We start from the raw sequence: 20,837 nt of genomic DNA on the forward strand, positions 1-20,837 counted from the left end.
TAAAAATAGAATTAGTAAAACATATTTATGCGAAGATGTTATCTATGAAAAGATTACAGGAGAGAGAAATAAACTAAATCCTAGATACAAGAAACAGTTTACTACCTAAGAAGACTTAGGGAATACAGTTAGAACTACAGGAATAGAATAGTACATAAAGATAATATTAAATCTTTATTATATATTTTTAGACGATGTGGTAATTGTGGACTACACAAGAGAGATTACGTATTATTAGAAGACGGAAATGTAGCCCTGTATAATGACTACGGAGATATTTTCCACATCACTTATTTAACATACTTTAGAGAACTTATAAGCTCAGACCCAAATTATTATAATAAAAAAATCAGATATAAAAATTTTAAACAAAATAATGAAGGCATATATTAACGATTTAGACACAGATCCAGAAATGGAACTCATAGAAACTTTATTAGAACAACTACAAATTAAAGATACAATATATAGGAGAGGAATAAATGAAATAGGTACACTATGGAAGTGGATAGCAGGAACACCAGACCATGACGACCTAGTGTTAATAAATAATAAATTAAACGAATGAATTGAAAATAATAATAAACAATACACAAAAAATTCTAAAATATTTGGAATTATTAACCAATTAACTGAAACAATTAATAATATTAATGAAAACTTAGATATGAAAGTTCTAACGAAACGAAAAAATCAGTTCCTAATAACTGAATTACAAAATATAATTAATACAATAGCTATAGGAAAAATTTATATTTAGACGAGATTAAAAGCATAATTAAAAATGAACATGGACGATTGACAATAACTGATTTAATAGATATTTCAAATTTTAAAATAGCAACTCCTATTTAGATAAAAGATTTTTCGGATACCGCATTTCTCAATTAGAATAAAATAAAATATTTACATATATTTTATCAATTTAAATTTTCTGAATGAACATAGAATCGAAGTATCTAAAGCAAAGTTCTTTGCATTTCTGAGAGTGACAGCTTAATTAAATACTGCACTCGATTTGCATATTCACCGATTCAAGACAATCGGTACTAGAAATAAATCTATTTATTGCGTCAAGTGACTTATGTCCAAAGCTAAAAGGAAAAAACGTTAAGTTAAAATGAAATATAATATACTAACTGACCTACAAAAAAAATTTTGGTTTGGTGCAGTTCTGTGCGCATCAGTAGTCGGTATAGTAGATGGGATGAACCACAATTCCCGCTGCTAGATGTCAGCTGGCAGCTCTAGTTTACCTACAATTCTGATTTTAATTTTTTTACGGTTTTGTTCAAAATCAGTCCATGTTATAACTAGTTTTATGGCATTAATCTCAAAAATTTATAATGGCAAGTAAGTCGAGAAGTTGCATTAACGATCCTGATATATTTTGTTAGATATGCGATGAGTATACATATAATGAAAGACCAACGGAAACCAATAAATGACATGGCAATTCGCTCGTATTCTCTATACTTTGGTATTCAAATTGGCATTCAAGATAAAGTGTAGGCACGTCATATTGCTTGTAAGATTTGCATTGAACATTTGCGGCAATGGGAAAAAGGAACGCGAAAATCTTTGAAGTTTGGGGTACCAATGATTTGGAGAGAACAAGAAAATCATCATGACGATTGCTTTTTTTGTATGACGAGTCTAGCAGGCATTAATAAAAACAATCGTAGCAAGTGGAAGTACCCCAATATTTCTTCTGCTACAAGACCTATTCCTCATTCAGAAACTGTTCCAATACCTATTTTACATCGGGAAGTTCAAGAGTGTGACGATGACGAAATGGAAATTTCTGAAGAAGAAGATTATAATTTCGAGTACTCCGGAGAAACATCAATTCTTAAAACTTTTACACAAAGTGAGCTTAGTGATCTTATCAGTAATTTAGATCTTTCAAAAGAGCGTGCTGAGTTGCTAGCATCAAGATTAAAAGAAAAAAATGTCTTTCTTCTGGTTTAAATACGAGTATTACTTTCTATCGAACAAGAGAACAAAACTTGCTACAATTTTTTTCTTCTGATAAAAATTTGGTATTTTGTCATGGAGTGAACGGCTTGATGACATTCATGGGCCTGAAGACTTATCATGCAAGTAATTGGCGTCTTTTTATCGACAGCAGTAAAAGAAGTTTGAAAGCAGTCCTTTTACACAATTGCAACAAATATGTTCCTATTCCACTGGCACACTCTACATCTTTGAAAGAAGAATACAAGGTAATTTCAGTTCTTTTAGAAAAAAATAAGATACACTGAACATGGTTGGATAATTTGTTGCGACTTGAAAATAGTCATTTTTTTGTTGGGCCAGCAGAGTGGTTATACAAAATACCCTTGCTTCATTTGTTTCTGGGATAGTCGAGCTAGACCTAGTCATTGGACTCAAACGAATTGGCCTGCCAGAAATCTTGTTCTTGGCCAAAAAAATGTCATAAACCAGCCTTTAGTTCCATGGGAAAAACTTTGCACATAAAACTAGGGCTCATGATACAATTTGTCAAAACTATTGACAAAAATGGTCAATGCTTCAAGTTCCTTTCTCAAAAATTTCCGGCATTGAGTACGGAGAAATTGAAGGCTGGAATTTTTGATGGGCCTCAGATACGTCAACTGATAAAAAGTTCTAAGGATTTCGAAGCTTCTATGACTGAAATAGAAAAATTTACGTTGAAATCTTTTGTCCTTGTTATACAAAACTTTCTTGGTAACTTTAAAGCAGATAACTATAAACAGTTAGTCGAAGAAATGCTCCTGAACTTCAAAAATTTAGGGTGTAATATGAGTTTGAAGGTGCACTACCTAAGTAGTCACATTGATCATTTTGAAGGAGATTTACGAGGTATGACAATTAAGTAATGAGACTGATTTCATAAAAACCGTATATTTGAAAATTATTCTACAACTCTTCCATACCCTTCAAAGTAGTCCCCTTGGGCAGCTACACAGCGATTCCAGCGCGTTTTCCATGCTTCGTAACATTTCTGGAACGCTTCGACCGGGATGTCCGCGAGTACCCTCGTCACGGCCGCCTGGATGTCCGTAATCGACTCAAAATGGGATCCTTTGACCACCGATTTTCTTTTAGGAAACAAAAAAAGTCACAGGGTGACAGGTTGTCGGGCGAATAAGGTGGTTGTTGCACCACGGTGATCCCTTTAGAGGCCAAATACTGGAACACGCTGAAGGCTTTGTGGCACGGCGCGTTGTCGTGATGAAGGATTCAGTTACGAGCGATGTCTGGGCGCACCCTGTTGACTCGTTTTCGCAATCTTTCGAGTACTTGGCAATGGTAGACTTGATTCACAGTTTTCCCCGGTGGAACGAATTCTTTGTGGACGATTCCACGGCTATCAAAAAAGGCAATAATCGTCGTTTTCACCCTCGACTTGCTCATGCGAGCTTTTTTGGGCGGGGGGCGCGCGGAGACAACCATTGTGAGCTTTGACACGACTAAGAGCTCTATCACCATACACTCTTACAATTTTGGCGTACGTTTCCGAAGCTGTTTCGCCCAAACTGGCGCAAAATTTTATCGCGACGCGTTGCTCTTGATTTCGTTTTCCATTTTCGTGACGAGCACTACAAACATTCCTCTTTGACGCAGCAAGCGAACTAAATAAGCTAGAGCGATGGTACATATATCAATGGAAAGGGGAGGGATGCCGAAAAAAGAGAAAGGGAATTTCAAGGTCACAGGTTTACCCCAACCGCGGCGATAAAATCAATCTCATTACTTAATTGTCAAACCTCGTACGAGATTTTAGTGCAGGCCAGTGTTATTAATAAATTAATGCCAGAGAAGCTTGCAGTAGAACCGTGAGAAACTGTACACACTGCTTTCATTACAAGTTGCCAGTTGAAAGACATCGAGCGTTACGACTCTTTCTAATATGTGGCGTAGATTTTTGTGGTCCCATATATACAACTTTAAAAATACGTGGTCGACCACCCGTAAAAACTTATGTAGCAGTTTTCGTTTACTTCACTTCAAAATCAGTACATTTAGAACTAGTCTTGGACCTATCCAGTAATTCTTTTTTTTCGCCCTCAAAAGGTTAATGCCACAGAAAATATGCAGCGACAACGCAAGCTGACCGCAAGCTGCGCGAGTTGAAAGAGGCCTTTCTTGCGCAACCCTCAGAACTAATGGGATTCGCCGCCGAAGAATTCAGCTTCGGCTTTGTACCACCCAGGGCTTGGCACTTCGGCGAATTATGGGAGGCGGCGGTGAAGTCCGCCAAGTATCTGGTCGTTCGCGCATTCGGTAACGCTCTACTAACGACGGAAGAGCTCTCAATGCTACTGACCGAAGTGGAGGCCATTTTGAGTTCGCGTTCCCTAGCACCGCTGGGGTAGAACCCAAACGACGGAGAAGCACTAACTCCAGTGCACCTTTTAATCGGCTGTCCTCTGCGAGCACTGCCACCAGCACAAGTGCCAACGGATCCAATTCGCAACAAATAGCTGCACCCCAAACGCAATCTGCAGCCGGCGATCTCGTCCTCCTTCACGAATACAACGTACCACCGCAGCAGTGGGTCGTCGCAACCGCAGAAGGACAAGGCGGCAAGTTACGAGGGGCAGGCGTGGCAAACAATAAGCGCCCCATTCATAAGCTCGCATTACTGCCCATGAATGTTGAAGGACCCTGATCCTATCTAGGTGGCCGGTGTTGCGGCAAGTTACGTATGTCTAAAGCTAAAAAGAAAAAAACATTAAGTTAAAATGAAATACATTTTTGAATTATAAAGTTTTCTTCTCATTGTGTAAAAATACTTACTCTAATAGTATTAAACATACCATAAGTTAACAAAATGAATTATGCTCACCACATTTTTGTACATACATACATACTTACATTCCAACTGTTTTATTCCGTTATCTAAAGTTTTAGGATAAGTAAAAATCGACCTGTAATAAAGAGTTTAATTGTATTAAGATGGCAATCGAATTCGCACACGTTTTTTTCGATCGTTATAATTTTCGCCAATGTGTACAGGCAATTGGTTACTTTTAATTTTACATTTTAAAAGGTGAAAGTGAAATCAGGCATCCCAAACAATTTTCTTTCTTAAAAACGCTTGAGAATTTTCACTGTTAACAATTTTTGGGCACGCTTCCAAGCTACATACGACACAATAGTAGAAACTGATGATTCAGATCTATCTGAAAATTTCAAATCAGATCAATTACAACTTATAAAGTCAATTGCACCTACTCTCCACAGTAGAGTATGTAGAGCTGCCACAATTACCAGCCCTAGACGCAAGTTCAGGCATTCATCTCAAAGTGCCAGCAAGCGACACGGAAAGATTTCATGGAGGCTATGAACAATGGCCGTCCTTCCGGGACATGTTCACAGCCGTGTACATAAGCCATCCAAAATTATCACAAGCGCAATAATTCTATCATCTCCGATACAAAACTAAAGGTCAAGCAGGCTTGCAGTCAAGCAGTTTACATTAAATGACGATAATTTCAATTTAGCTTAGGAAGCTCTAAGATCAAGATATGAAAATGAGAGAATTATGGTCGACAAGCAAGTAACGATATGAACTTGCCTAAAATTCAAAAAGAAACTAGTGAAGAATTCATCAAACTAGAATCCAATGTTTCAAATGGTTTGTCGGTGCTATCGACACAAAATATTCCCACATACAATTGGGATCCTATTCTGGTAAACATATATATGTACCGCCGCATTACCAGAAAAATCGTTACTTTTGTGGGAGCAATGGCTCTTATCAAGAAGAAAATGGCCAACATGGCAGCAAATGACATACTTCTTAACTACTCAATATGAAATTGCAGAAAGGCAAGACAAAAAAAATAGTCAAAACTAAAATCGTTCAACACGACCTAAATCGAAGCTTCAATAGACCCCAAGCCGGAAGCAACAATCATTCATAACATAATCGTTCACATCCGAACAAAATAAGTTCACGTCAAGCGAACTATGTACAGGAGGGTATAAGCTAAAAACTTGCGAGGTGTTTAAAAAATTGAATGTTAATGAAAGGAACAACTTATTCCACGCACACAATCTTAATAGTAGCGAAAGCAAATTCAATTGCGTATATTGCCTTAAAAGACATCATTCAATATTGCACTTTAGTAACATTCCCAACACATCCCAAAGAAGCGCTTTCTCAAAAAGAGCCACGAGTTTAGTTACAACAGCAACTCCCGAAACACAAAATCCTGAATACAATCCCGAAACACCATGCTACTCAAAGGCATTAAAAACTCAAAAGCTACATAGCGAGAATCAAAGTAGAATGCTACTACCCACAGCAGTCGTCTCCATCGAACATCGAGGAGTACTGTTCAAACATAGAGCCTTAATAGACCAAGGATCACAACGATCATACATAGCGTCTAGGGCACAAAATCGGTTAAAATTGCCAACAAAACAAGCCAATTATGAAAGAGAGTATAAAACTCAAATAAAATCTGCCCCATTACCATAATTTCCCCCTAAGCGGATAAGCGCATTCAAGCAGAAACTATAGTTTTACCCCAACTTACCAACATACTTCCAAGCTATCATATATGTAGATAGCAAGTACTGGAAAAAGATTACAACCCTAAAGCTAGCAACACCCTCGCTCAAATAGACCTTCTATAACAGTGGTTCCCAAACTTATTTTGTCTACCGCCCACTTTGAGAATAAATATTTTTTTAGCGCCCCCCTTTTTTCACCTATTTAAAAACCACTATAACTTCAAATTAATTATTGTGACCTATATACTCGTATGTATATTAACGGAGAATTCTAAACGAAACTTTTACTATAACCAGCAACTTGAAACCTGAGCGCAGTAGGTAACATACAACGGCGCTTAGGTCTCAAGTTAACCCTTACGGGCTCCACCTGCCAATAAGAATGATTATTGAAACACAACTTTATAGTATTAAAACAGAGAATCATTTATTAAAAATAAAACTAAAATAATATATAAAAACTAATGTGAAGGATGAATCTGATGCTGTTTAATAAGTTTGTTAATATCAGGTTCCAATTTACTCAAGAACAGTCGCAAGTCGCCACGTTCGGTAACAAGAAAACGATTTCTATTTTTAGTAAGCAGTGTTGTCACAGCACTAAATCCACGTCCACACAAATATGACGATGGGAATGCTATCAAGAATAGTTGAACGATTGACCACAATCCAGGGTACAATTGCGAGATCGGTTTTTGTAGCCAAAATTCTTGGTAACCATTTTTGAACTTGATTTTTATTTCCTCGTTTGCTGTCAATTCTATAAGTTCTTCTTACAGCTGAGGTGACATTGTTGTGTTGATATTTGAAAACGGATCCAATACCCAGTCTGGTATTTCCAAGTTCAAAATGTCCTGGCATCGTTCGGTGAAGTCAATGTGGAGGTTTTCCAAATGTTTGCAGTAGGCAAACAATTCGTTGGTACTGCATGATACTGATAAATTCGGAAAATTGTGAAACTCACGTCTGCCCAGATTCTTTTTGTGTAGAAGCAGTTTGGCTGCGAAATCAGCAACGACGTTTTTTGTTTTAATTAAATTTAGTTTATCGCTTTGCAGTTGGAGATTCAATGACATGATTTATAAAGGTCTGTCCTGTAAGCTATATAATTCTTTGATGTTATGAGCTTGTCTTGAAATTCTGTATCTTTAGCTTCCAAGAACTCTATAACAGAGTTAAACAGGTTGTAGAATCGCGTCAGACAATTGCCTCTTGATAGCCAACGAACTTCAGTATGAAACAACAAATGATTGAAATCCTCGTCATTAGTAACACAAAGCCGATGAAATAATCTATCATTCAAAGAGCTGGGGCGGATTTTATTGACTGCTTTGATGACATATTGCAGTGATTGAAATAGTTTTTCTCTTAAGTTTATAGCTACTAAATGCTGTCTATGAATAACGCAATGTACACCAAGGACATCTGGAATTTTATTTTTTAAGTGCGCTATTAAGCCTTTATGGCACCCTATCATAGTCGGAGCGCCATCCGTAGCAATTGAAATAATATTTTTCAAAGGAATCTCTTTCTCATCGTAAAATTTTTCCAATATATTGAATGTGGTTTCGCCTTTTGTATCGGTCTCTAAATTTCTAGCAAATAATAGTTCTTCACAAATTTTCTCATATTTAATAAACCTCACGTAAGACAACAACAATGCTTTATTAGTTGGTAAAGCGAGCTGAATTGAGAATTGGCTTGTCTTCAGGTGATCGCACCAAGATTCTTCAATGTTTTCAGCCATTTCATCATTTCGTCTTTGCACAGAATTATTACTCAAAGGAATTTTTCGGATAATATCTGCGGCCGGTTTATGAAGCACGGTAGTTATTACTTCATTTATTGCTGGCAATATTAACTCTTCTCCGATGTTATGTGGTTTGCCTTTTTGAGCAATTAACAAAGAGATATTGTACGAAGCTCGAAGTCCGTCGTCATCTTGCTTAGCAGCCGCCGAAAATAGTTTTGCTACACTTGGCTGAGTATTATGCTTCTTCTCTGGATGCATTTTATTCAAATGATCTTGCAGTCTTGAAGGCTTCATTGCTTCATTCGAAAATGTTTTTAGACATAGAAGACACAAAGGCGAGAATGGCTTTGTGGGATTTTCAATGAATCCGTATTTAATGTATTGCCGACATTACTTCCGACATTGTTTTGCTTTGAGAAATACGTTTAACTTCGCGAGTAATGTAAAGGAGGCGAAAGTAATGCTCATCTATTGCGCGCAAAACCACAAATGAATATAAAATAAATACTACATTGTATATATAGGAATGCTTAAGCACAATTATTATATAGTAGTCCAAAAATATGAATTCTTATTTTTCCTAGAAATACATTTGTTAAAAAACGATCTTTATCTTATGATTATATTATGATAGCAAATGCCCACATACAGATTTGGCAATGGCAATAGCAACACGTTTGACAGTATTCTATAAATTCTATCCTGTAGAAATGCCCCGTTATGAAACGGAGCGACCGATTGACATGATTTTCATTTTTTCTATATTCAATAAAATAGGACAGATGTATGAACTACGCGGAGAGAAATATAGAACCGAGTTGGAGCAATCTTTTAATTCATATTAGTTGATGTCCACAAGTTATTGTTGAGAGTCGATAGCTCATGTAGTCGCTGTCTAAGAGGCCTCCTAGCTAAATAAAATTACAAATAACCCCCAGACCTCTACACAACGCCCCATTTTCTTTCTGGGTCTCTTACCGCCCCCCTTGATACCTACAGCGCCCACAAGGGGGCGTTATCGCCCATTTTGGGAAACACTGTTTTATAAGGCAGCGACATTATATCGCAAATTATACAAGATGGTGTTGAAAAAATTTCAAAACCCCTTCTACCTCAAAATGCTTTATTCGGTTGGATACCAATTGGACTACTTACGGAACCAGTAGTCACAATGACAGCTCAAGTTGAGGAAATCTCAAACGAGTACCAAAATTCACAATTGAGAAAATTTCGGGAGTTGGAAGAACTCCCCCATTTCAATTACAACCCCTGAAGATCAGTATTGTGAAGACTTTTCCAAAACTACAACTACTAGATTAGATAATGGTCAATACGTCGTACGACTACCAGACACACTCCCCATATGTCACCCGCGCACCTCTGCAATACAACAGTTTCTAAGCATGGAAAAATCGACATAGAAATGGTGAGCTCAAACATGATTATGATGGTGTCTTAGAAAAATACCTCCATTTAGATCACATGGAAGAAGTAAGCCCATGTGAAAAAATGATTGAAGGCAAATATCACTCATTCTACTTGCCACATCATGCAGTAGTAAAACCAAACAAAAAAGAAACAAAAATGTTAGATTTGTCTTCAATGTATCAAGCTCAACCATCTCGGGGATTCTATGAATGATATTCTATTCACGAGACTCATCCTCCAACCAGACTTAATGCTCCTCATATTAAATTGGCGTACATATATACTAATACGTTTTCAATGTGGATATCGAAAAAAATGTATTGAAATGTAAGATTTTCAACAAATTATTTTCTGAAAATCTCCCAGTAGCTCTCTACGCGACTTTAAATTGAAAACAGTTACCTCTGGGGTAAACTGTGCCTCATACCTAGCCATTCGTACATTCCGCAAATTGGCAGAAGATACAAAGTGAGAATTTCTCCTGGCAACACAAGTGTTCAAATGTATACTGACGATATCCTGCCTGGAAGTCACAGCCTTCCTCAAGCACACGAGCCCTTATCACTGGTAATAAATGCTCTCAACAACGCAGGGTTTCCATTAAAAATGATAGCAGCCAATCACCCAAATTAAACAAAAATTACCAAACGACAAGTTGTTGGAAACTAATGTCTTTATATTCGAAGAGGAATGTACAACAAAAACACTAGGCATACAAAGGAATGCGATATCAGACCAGTTGTCATACACGACTGAGTCCATATCCGTATTATCTGCGATAATGAAGTGACAGATTTTATCTTTGGTAGCAAAACTTTTCGACCCCACAGGATGTTTTTCGCTAACTATGACACAAGCGAAAATTCTGATTCAAGAATTATGACTATACGGAACCGACTGGGACGAACTAGTGAATCCTATTCGAATGGAACAACACGGCTTTTGCGACGCTTCTACATATGTGCGCACATAAAGCTATACTGCAAGCCACCTACTATTGGTAGAAGCAACAGTTGCGCCTCGAAAAACACTGAGTCTCCCACAACTTGCACTTTGTGGCGCTCTGCTGCTAGAAAAACTAGCTTCCATGGTGCAGACCCACTTATACATGGCGAAATACAAATTACAAATGGCCCGATTCCGAGATAGTTTTAGCCTGGTTAGAAAAGCCACCACACTCGTGGAAAACATATATGTATTTCTAATCGAACCTCTCAAATACTTGACCTAGTAGGAGCAGCGACATGGCCACACGTAGCCAGTGCTGACAATCCTGCTGATCTAGGTACGAGAGGGTGCAAACCCTTGCATCTCGCCACCACCACCCTCTGGCCCGCGATGGTTAACAGAATCTTCCGATTCTTGACCACAATTGGCTATGCACAAAATACTTGCTACAGAAAATCGAAAAAATCGACACTTATCATACAACTCTGGATGACACTTACATCCTTGAACGATTTTCGTCGTTCCCCTATGCCCTTCAGGTAGTCTCCTATATGCTCACGTTCTTAGAGTAACTTTTACATATTTATTTTATTTATTTACAACAGTTTACATAGCAATAAATTACAGCATAAACTTTAAAATGACACTAGCTGCAAGGCTTTCAGTCATCGTTTTTAAACTAAGTTTTGTTGCTTAAGTTCGTAGTACTAGTAAATAATTACGATATTTTAACTATGATATCTTAAACTACGCTAGATTAGGTTAAGGTTATTATTATCAACAAGGAAATTGTAAATCAGTGGTCGGCATTTCATACCACAATTGTGCAAACTAACTTCACACGTACGCTTACGCTCTATCGTTCAGTCGTTGTCGAGCCAGCAACGAATTAACATCGCGCAAGACTATAGCGCAAAATCAAATATGCCCTGCGAGAAATATTTTATGATTCTAAATGCCTTTGGTGCCATGCAATGCCTTTTATGTTCCAAGTCTTTTAAAGATAATAATGAATATATCCTTAAAAGACATTTTGTTAATTTTCATAAAACTATTACTTATTTAGATGAAAAAGAACGAAAATGTCTTTTTAAAGAAAAAAGAGATATTTTTTTGCAAAAAATATCTGATTGGTTACGTAAAAACGAATGCTTAGATTATAGTGAAAGTATTAATGAAAACCTAAAAACACAGCTATCAAGTTCCATTAGTGTGGAGATTGTTAGGCAGGGTAGGCCGTTTTCCGATGGAGTTTTTATTAAAAAAATGTGTAGTCAAATTTTGCAAAAACTTAGTTATAATCAAACATTTATAGATAAACTTCCCTTATCACCTAGAAGTGTAGCGCGGCGCACCGATCAAATAGGAGCTCGTATTGAATTTAAAATAAAGGAAGAAATTGAAAATTGTAAATACTTTTCTATTTGTTTAGATGAAAGCACGGACCTTAACGACCTATCTCAATTAGCTTTATGCGTGCGATGCGTAAATACTAATTATGATATATTTGTAACTTTATATTCTCTAGAAAGCTTTGATTCGAATGTAACTGGAAAGTTGTTATTCGAGGTCGTCAATGAAAAGCTTTTTTCAGTTGTCGATATGACAAAATTCGCAGGAGTGTGTACAGATGGAGCAAACGTTATGATTGGTAATTATGACGGTTTTATCGGGCAGCTGAAAAAGCATGGTATAAATGTACATAATTTTCATTGCATCATACATCAAGTTGCACTTTGCTCCAAATTCATAAGTACAAATCCCGTTATGAAAATCTCAGAGAAAATAATAAACAGAATACGTGGTGGGCATAACTCACTTACCCACAGAAAATTTGTAAAATTTTTAAAAAATAAGAGTGCTGAGTACTCAGACTTAAAAATGTTTACAGAAGTTCGATGGTTAAGTCGAGGGGAGTGTCTCAACAGATTATTTCTGCAGTTCCTCGAGGTTGAAGGTCTAGAAAAATCTGCAGTCGGTTTTTTGAAAGATACTAAATTTATTTTTAATTTAGCATTCATAACAGATATTTCCTTAATATTAAATGAATTAAATAAGCAACTTCAAGGATGTGAAAAAAACATCCATGATGTGGTAAAACTACTCTGCCATTTCAAAACGAAGTTATTTTTATTAATTGCAGAAATCAAAGAAGGTAATTATGCAAATTTCCCAAGAACTGCATTGATTTTCTCAAAAATTAAATATATCAATCAATGTGATCACATTGTAATATTAGAAACTCTTTTTAATAATTTTGAAGGTAGATTCAAAGATTTTGAAAAAATCCAACCACTACTAGATTTGTTTGAAAATCCCTTTCATTGCGATATAAGTCGATATGAATTTTACTTGCAGTCAGAATTAATAATTCTACGAAGTGATCGGGAAGTTTCAAACAAATCAAGTATTATTGAATTCTGGCAAAATTTGGATGATTCATTCTACCCTGAATTGAAAAAAATGCATTTAAATGTTTATCATTTTTTCCCTCTACTTATATATGTGAACAAATTTTTTCAGATTTAAAATTTATTTGTTCCAAACAACGCAATAAAATTTCTTCAACCCATTTAAAAAATATTATTTTAATAAGAAATTGTTATAAAAAGATTGATATAGATAAATGTATTAAAGATATAACATTAAACAATTAGTTTAAGTTATATTTATATTATGTATATAAATTATTCCCTTCATTTTGAAAAACTGCAGAACTTCTTGTTTATCTGTTTATTATTTGCTCTGAGATTTGAATATTCGTTTATTTATATATAGCTTTTAGTTTTATTCAATATTTTCATATATTTTTGCTCCAACGTAGTGAAAACATATTTAATTTTCAAATTTTATTGAACAATAATTTATTTTATAATTTTGTTTATAAAATTCGAATTCCAATTTCTCACTGGGCTACTTTTTTTTCGTGCTCACCAACACAGTGATAGATCCTCTCATGCCGACCACTGTTGTAAATATACATAATGTTGTCGTGGCTGGGTGTAGATAGTGCCTCCATTGTGGAATTGTTACCAGAGCACTCAGTCTGCCTTGTGTTCGGACATTGCGAAATTAGGTGCTTAACTGTATTTGGGCCATTGCATAGCGGGCAGCAAGATGGGTCGCTCCTTGTTAGAAGATGAGAGTGGCTAAATATAGTGTGCGGCTTCAGGATGTTGCTTGCCGTGTTTGCAGGGTAAGTTGGCCTGATTCTCCTTGGGTTTATTCCAATGTAGTGATGGTTTTGCGATACCCAGTCCGAGAATTCCAGATTTTTTCTTTTTATCTTCTTTCTTTTTAGAGTAACTTACTTTCATTACCATGCACCGATACACCAAGACTAAACGAAAGCAAAGGTCGCTTTTTTCGCATCAACCCAAACGTGCTACTTCAGCCGCGACATATCATTACTAAGAGAATCGAAGCCGATTGACAAACAAAACTGGCTCTTAGTTCTTAACCTATTTCTAGACACGAAGGGTCTGCTTCGTGGGAATGGTCGGCTTGCTAATTCAAGCCTAACATATCATGAACGCCACCCTACAATTATACCAGAGAGGAGTCCATTTGCACTCTATTTATCAGGTATGTCCACATACTAATGCTCCACGAAAATCGCCTCATACAACATATGGTCCGCCAAGACTTGAACATATCCCGACTTAAGCCCCAAATAAAGAAGTGCATTTTCATGTGCAATAAGTGCATAAGCAGAAAATACGATCGCAGATTATGGCAGCACTTTCACCTGAACGCTGCGATTTTGCTCGGCACCTTTTGCTATGTACGACAGAGGCTTTTCTTGCGGCATTTGCTCGCTTCGGACAACGAGGCTTTCTATCAAAAATCATGGGCGAAGATGGCAAAATATTTGTCAGAGCTCAAAGAGCTACCTAAAGACAGTTTGTGGACTTCATAAAACAAGTCTCACATGACATTGTCCAAAAATGTGCTTCCCAAGGTATCAGCTGTAAAGAGCTTAAAATCTCATTTTAAAATGATAGATGGCAACTACAAATTTATTTATGAAGAATTCACTGCCTGTGCCAGGCGTGAAGTTGCTCTCCTTATTAACCCCTTGACGTATTTCCACGAACCTGGCTCGTGGTACAATTTCTGTGCCTAACATGATTATTACGAGCCTGGCTCGTGGTGTGTAGAAGAGTACATTTGATGAAGAGAATTGAAATTTTCCCGTTATTTTCGGCAAATAATATAAACAAAAAACATTGCTTCAGTTGAGTGCATTATCTACTGCAGATCTGTTTTATAATTATCGTATTAAATCGTAGTATTTTATTTTATGTAAATTTGTAAAACAAGTCTGCGACAGTTCGTAAGCATCAAAACTGGTTTGTTTAGTGAATATTACGTGCGAACAGTTGGAAGCGAATTTCGTTGCGCTAATTGATACGTCAAGGGGTTAAGCCGTTGGGAAAAAATTAATATTCTCTATCATGATTTCAGGGCACGGAGGCTAGATGAGGGACTATCAGTTTACGGTGGGAAGGGCATATAAAGTAGCGAAAAAAAAATCAACTATATTCCTCCGTAACTTAATGTTCATCGTAGAATCAGAGATAAAGAGATGTCCAACTCCTCTCTCACTGGAAGTGAGAGAGCAATTGCTAAACGTCAAAACCTACTGAACTTTGACAGCTAATCGAGTTCAGTAGGTTTTGACGTTCAGCAATTGGAAACGAGCGATGGCCAGATTGAAATCCCGCCAAATTATTGTTCGAATGGAGACATTTTTCATTTTTTGTCTCCGTTTGTAACGGCCATTAGTTCGAAGAATACCGAAGGCGAAACAGTACGCAGATTGAAAGATGTGAGTATATTTTAATTTTTATTAAGTAAATTTGCATTTATTTAATACTTTTTTATTTTATTTTACAGATAAAATGCCGAAAACAACCAGCAGTTGGAAGAAATGTGTTGCTGGCTGCAGCGATGGAGGCAGAATATTTAGAGGGCTGAAGCCCCCCCCCCCCCGAAATAAGGAAATTTTTTAAATAAATCCCAATAAAAAAAGATTTATCACTGACTGAATCTTTTGGAACTCTTATACACAACTCAGCTCAAACCTATAACAGTCGTACGCAACTATACTAGACGGTGACTGAAAACTTATCAAAAGTCATACTTAAGCGTTGTACAGATCTCCATCTTGATATGGCGAAGTTGGTTGGCCAGGGATATGACGGAGCAGCAAACATATCAGGGCATTTAAGTGGAGTGCAAACCAGGATAAGACAACTGTATCCAAAAGCACGATATGTTCATTGCGCTAGTCACCGATTGAACCTTGCGCTTTCTAATACTATGTCATTACCTTCAATACGGAACTGCCTTGGTATTGTCAGTGAAATAGCAAATTTATTTAGAAAGCTGAGATTGAAAAATTTGCCAACTTTGATTGGGATGATTCGGCTGACGAGGAAAATGAAGAAGAAGAAGATCGAAATATGAACGAAATTATAGAAGAAACTTTGAAAAATTTGGATAACAGAGCTGAAAATGTGGAAGTTGGTTTGATTGACCAATTTATTAGAAGCGAAAATGATGGAGATTTGAATGAAACTGAAAACGTTGTACAGGAGGTGATGGAAAAAACTGATTTGAAGAGTTTGAAGTGGAGGAGTGCAGAGTTTATGGAAAGCGATATCACTTGGAAAAGTGAATTATGCAGCAATGAGTTGAAAACCCCCATAGAATATTTTAGTACTTTCTTTGCGGATGAACTGTGGCAGAAAATATGCGAGGAAACGAATTTATATGCCATACAAACGAAGAGCATAGAATTGAAATGCACTGTGCCCGAAATGAAAAGGTTTGATGGCATGCTTCTTTACTTTGCAGTTGTGAAAATACCAGCTTATAGAATGGCGTGGGCGGCCAATTTGAAACTAGCGGCCGTTGCAAAATTAAACAGTTTTTCCATTTGAACGATAATTCTAAACAGCCTCAGAAGGGAACACCTGAATATGACAAGTTGTACAAGGTTCGGCCTCTGTTGGACGCCAAAAAAAAAAATTCAATGAAATTTCGCAGGAAGAATTCCAAAGTATAGATGAGCAAATGATTGCATATAAAGGTAACTTATTATTTGTGAATACATTTCTGAATAACACAATAGTACATTCTTTTCTTAGGTCAACATAGTTTGAAACAATGAAGCCCTAAAAGTGGGATTTCAAAATGTTTACGACAGCTGGTGTATCTGGAATTATATGTATATGATTTCACTCTGTACATTGGAGAAGGAACGTGCAAGACTTATGGCTTGGGTATTTCATCAGATATCGTGCTATTTTTATCATCCAATTTGCCAGTAAACCAAAATTTCAAACTGTTTTTTGACAATTGGTTTTCGTCAATAAGCTTGATGATTGCTCTGAAAGAAAAAGGCATATTGGCCGTTGATACAATTAGATGCAACCGATTGAAAAATTGTGTTCTTGCTGCCGCAAAGAGAAGAAGTTTATAACTATACTTCGTCCAGGAATAGTTGAATGTTACAACAAACACATGGGAGGGGTTGATCTTGCGGACATGCTGCTTGAATTGTACAAAATCAACCACCGCTCAAATAAATGGTACATGCGGATAGTATACTGGTGCACAAATTCAAGTTTGGTAAACAGTTTGTTGTTGTACCGCAGAGACATCACACATACAGACGGCGAATTGAAGCATATGCCGCTCAGAGATTTCCAATTGGATGTTGCTTCCGAGCTTTTGAACGCAAGTCAAACTACAGTTGTCGCCAAGAAGAGAGGTCGTCCATCATCACTCCTTTTGGCAATGAATTCATCCCCATCATCCCCAACTCCATCATAACCAGCTCCTTCTACGGGCTCCGAATCAAACCCCTGTAAAAGAGCTTATGTTGCAGACCCAGCAAATTCAATACGACTTGATGGTTATAATCATTGGCCGGAATGGGGAACAAGAGGAAGATGTAGAGTATGCAGCACTGGGTTTCCAAGCTGTAAATGCAGCAAATGTAATGTGCATTTGCGCTCCAATTCCCAAAAAAATTGTTTCGTGTCCTATCATACATAAATATAAATAAACGGCATTTGAAAAAAGAAAAATCAACTTGACTTTAAATATATAACCTCATTGCCCAATGTTGCATATACGCAACATCCTGTAGCTCTTGAACCAGGACACCTAGGACGTTGAAATTTTTGTCAGTTGATATTGCGGTCAACTCTAGCTTATATGTCTACTCAAAAAAATTTTAGCCACGCCCATTTTAATTCGGGCATGAGAGGGTTAATTGGAACTACGACCAAGACAAGGCCTTTAACGAATTAAAGCAGAAACTGACGTCAAAACCTCTACTAGTTGCATATCGAGGAGATGGAAATCACGAAATTCATGCAGATGTCAGTTCAGCTGGTTTAGCGGGTGCATTGTTACAAAACGAATGCGATGGATTAAAACCAGTCGTATATTACAGCGATACCGAAAGAAGTTTCCACAGTTACGAATTTGAAACTTTCGCTGTAGTTGAAACGTTAGAGCGATTCAGGTACATAAGACAGATCGTCGAAAAGATTAAAAACAAAGATAAAGAAATTTTGAATGAATTTTGTATTGAGAAAAATAGACTATTTAGAATCGAAAAAGAAAAGAAATTATGGAAACGCTCATTTCCACGAATGCGTAATTTCGTTAAATCATATTTAAAAGCATGTGTTGAATGCGCATATAACAAACGTCAAGGTGGTAAAAGTGAAGGACAGGAGCATTTCGATAATATCGTACTTAATGCAGTACGAACACCGAGGGCGAACGGTCATGCCGAACGAGTTAATCGTACATAGACAAAAAGTACCATAGACAAAAAGTGGGACGAGAATCTATTCAACATCCAGTGGTCAATGAACACGATGAAAAACAAAACTACGGGTAAAAGTCCACATGAACTTTTATTTAGTTTTTCACCAAGAGATATACTTCAAAATAAAGTTTTGTTAGCATTACATGACCATAATCTAACAAGCGAAGAAGATATACAAAATTATGAGAAGCAACTTGTGAAACAGTAAACCAGAAACGACAGCAAGCTAAGAAGCGATACGATGATCATCATTCAAAACCAAAAGATTTCCACGTTAATGACTTAGTGCTAGTTGAAAATGAAATTCTAGTACTGGAACGTCAAGAAAACTGGAGCCACGTTACAAAGGCCCCTTTATATAATAATTAAGCAAGTGCTTGGTAAAGACCGTTATTTACTTCAAGAGTTGCCAGGAGCAGACCGAACGTCACGTCACTATACTTTAATCTACGCATCCGATAAGATGAAGTCATGGTGCCAACTTCCCCCCAATTTTAAAGACGACAGCGATGAAGCTTGAATTTCAACCGCCAACGCGAACACAGCCTCCCGTGCGATATTATCTTATTTTTAAATAAACTCTGTGAATTACAATTTTAATATATAAATAAAAGACCATCCTGAACATTAGAAAGTTTCCGAATAAAAACCTTTCACGTGTCTTTTCCAAGATTTGGCGCATGTGAATATCTGGTCAGTTGTTGATTTGCCAGGCCTAAATCAACACTGATAAGGTCCAATCAGTTTGTTTACGTTGGGGTTTAATCTTTCGCACAGTACGCACGATAGAACCTAATATGCGATGCTTAGGTAGTTGGTATATAAGTTCGTCTATCTTGGAACGAGCATTAACAGCAACGCTAGCATTGAAATCCGCAGTACCCACTACCTGTTCGAAAGACCAGGTGAAGAAAAACCTGGCTACGCTTGGAATTTGAACTGATGCCAAAGGGTGAAAAGGAAGGAAGACTAGTGCGCTGTTGTAAACTAGACTCGTTTCTAACCGAGTAAGTGCTATGTACGCCATTAAAGAATGAAGAATAGCGGCTTTGTTAATGCGCTATTAATATATATATATATTAATAATTTTCTTCCGAGTTTGAGCCATAAGACCATATCTACTTCTACTGGCTAATTCAATAAATAAATAAAAATAAGGGGATTCTCTTGCTCTTGCAAGGTTGTACGATGACACAAAATGCAAAAATACCGAAATATGCAAGGCCAAGAGAGCACCCATTGCAGAATCTAGTGATATATGTATGACTGCACGAAAATAAACATGGGTTTTGGTCTGACATATTTTACAGCCATTGCAAATAATTTTCTGCGTGTGTTTGTTGTTGTGCCGTTGCACCAAGAAGAAAATTCTGCAATTCGTGCACAGTGCAAGGGTTTTGCAAGGGCAGTGTTTCCCAAAGCGCTGCAGGTGTCAAGGGGGGCTGTAAGAGACCCAGAAAGAAAATGGGGGCGTTGTGTAGAGGCCCGGGGGTTATTTGTAATTTTATTTAGCTAGGAGGCCTCTTAGACAACGACTACATGAGCTCTCGACTCTTAACAACAACTTGTGAACCTCAACTAATATGAATTAAAAGATTGCTCAAACTCGGTTCTATATTTCTCTCCGCGTAGTTCATATATCTGTCCTATTTTATTGAATATAGAAAAAATTAAAATCATGTCAATCGGTCGCTCCGTTTCATAATGGGTCATCTCGACAGGATAGAATTTATAGAATACTAACTGTCAAACGTATTGCTATTCTTCTTCTTTACTGGCGTAGACACCGCTTACGCGATTATAGCCGAGTCAACAACAGCGCCAGTCGTTTCTTCTCTTCGCTACGTGGCGCCAATTGGATATTCCAAGCGAGGCCAGGTCCTTCTCCACTTGGTCCTTCCAACGGAGTGGAGGTCTTCCTCTTCCTCTGCTTCCCGCGGCGGGTACTGCGTCGAATACTTTCAGAGCTGAAGTGTTTTCATCCATCCGGACAACATGACCTAGCCAGCGTAGCCGCTGTCTTTTAATTCGCTGAACTATGTCAATGTCGTCGTATATCTCGTACAGCTCATCGTTCCATCGAATGCGATATTCGCCGTGGCTAACGCGCAAAGGACCATAAATCTTTCGCAGAACTTTTCTCTCGAAAACTCGCAACGTCGACTCATCGGTTGTTGTCATCGTCCAAGCCTCTGCACCATATAGCAGGACGGGAATTATGAGCGACTTATAGAGTTTTGTTTTTGTTCGTCGAGAGAGGACTTTACTTTTCAATTGCCTACTCAGTCCGAAGTAGCACCTGTTGGGAAGAGTAATCCTGCGTTGGATTTCCAGGCTGAC

The 20,837-nt window shown here is 37.3% G+C and overlaps 1 protein-coding gene across 1 annotated transcript; it reads left to right on the forward strand.

The window, feature by feature from the left end:
- Positions 1–8,508: 8,508 nt before the first annotated feature.
- Positions 8,509–19,401, forward strand: LOC125779292 (zinc finger MYM-type protein 6-like). The gene is made up of 5 exons (XM_049460527.1): positions 8,509–13,838; positions 13,944–14,227; positions 15,110–15,473; positions 15,542–16,739; positions 16,798–19,401. Exon 1 carries the CDS (start codon positions 11,567–11,569, stop codon positions 13,169–13,171), a length of 1,605 nt encoding a protein of 534 aa, XP_049316484.1. The 5' UTR covers positions 8,509–11,566; the 3' UTR covers positions 13,172–13,838; positions 13,944–14,227; positions 15,110–15,473; positions 15,542–16,739; positions 16,798–19,401.
- Positions 19,402–20,837: the final 1,436 nt, after the last annotated feature.

This window comes from Bactrocera dorsalis, chromosome 6 (genome assembly GCF_023373825.1).
Source record: "Bactrocera dorsalis isolate Fly_Bdor chromosome 6, ASM2337382v1, whole genome shotgun sequence".
Classification (NCBI taxonomy): Eukaryota; Metazoa; Arthropoda; class Insecta; order Diptera; family Tephritidae; genus Bactrocera; species Bactrocera dorsalis.

Bases quoted from the DNA above. Each gene is read 5' to 3' on its own strand.
- LOC125779292 (XM_049460527.1), top strand. From the start codon at position 11,567: ATGCCCTGCGAGAAATATTTTATGATTCTAAATGCCTTTGGTGCCATG.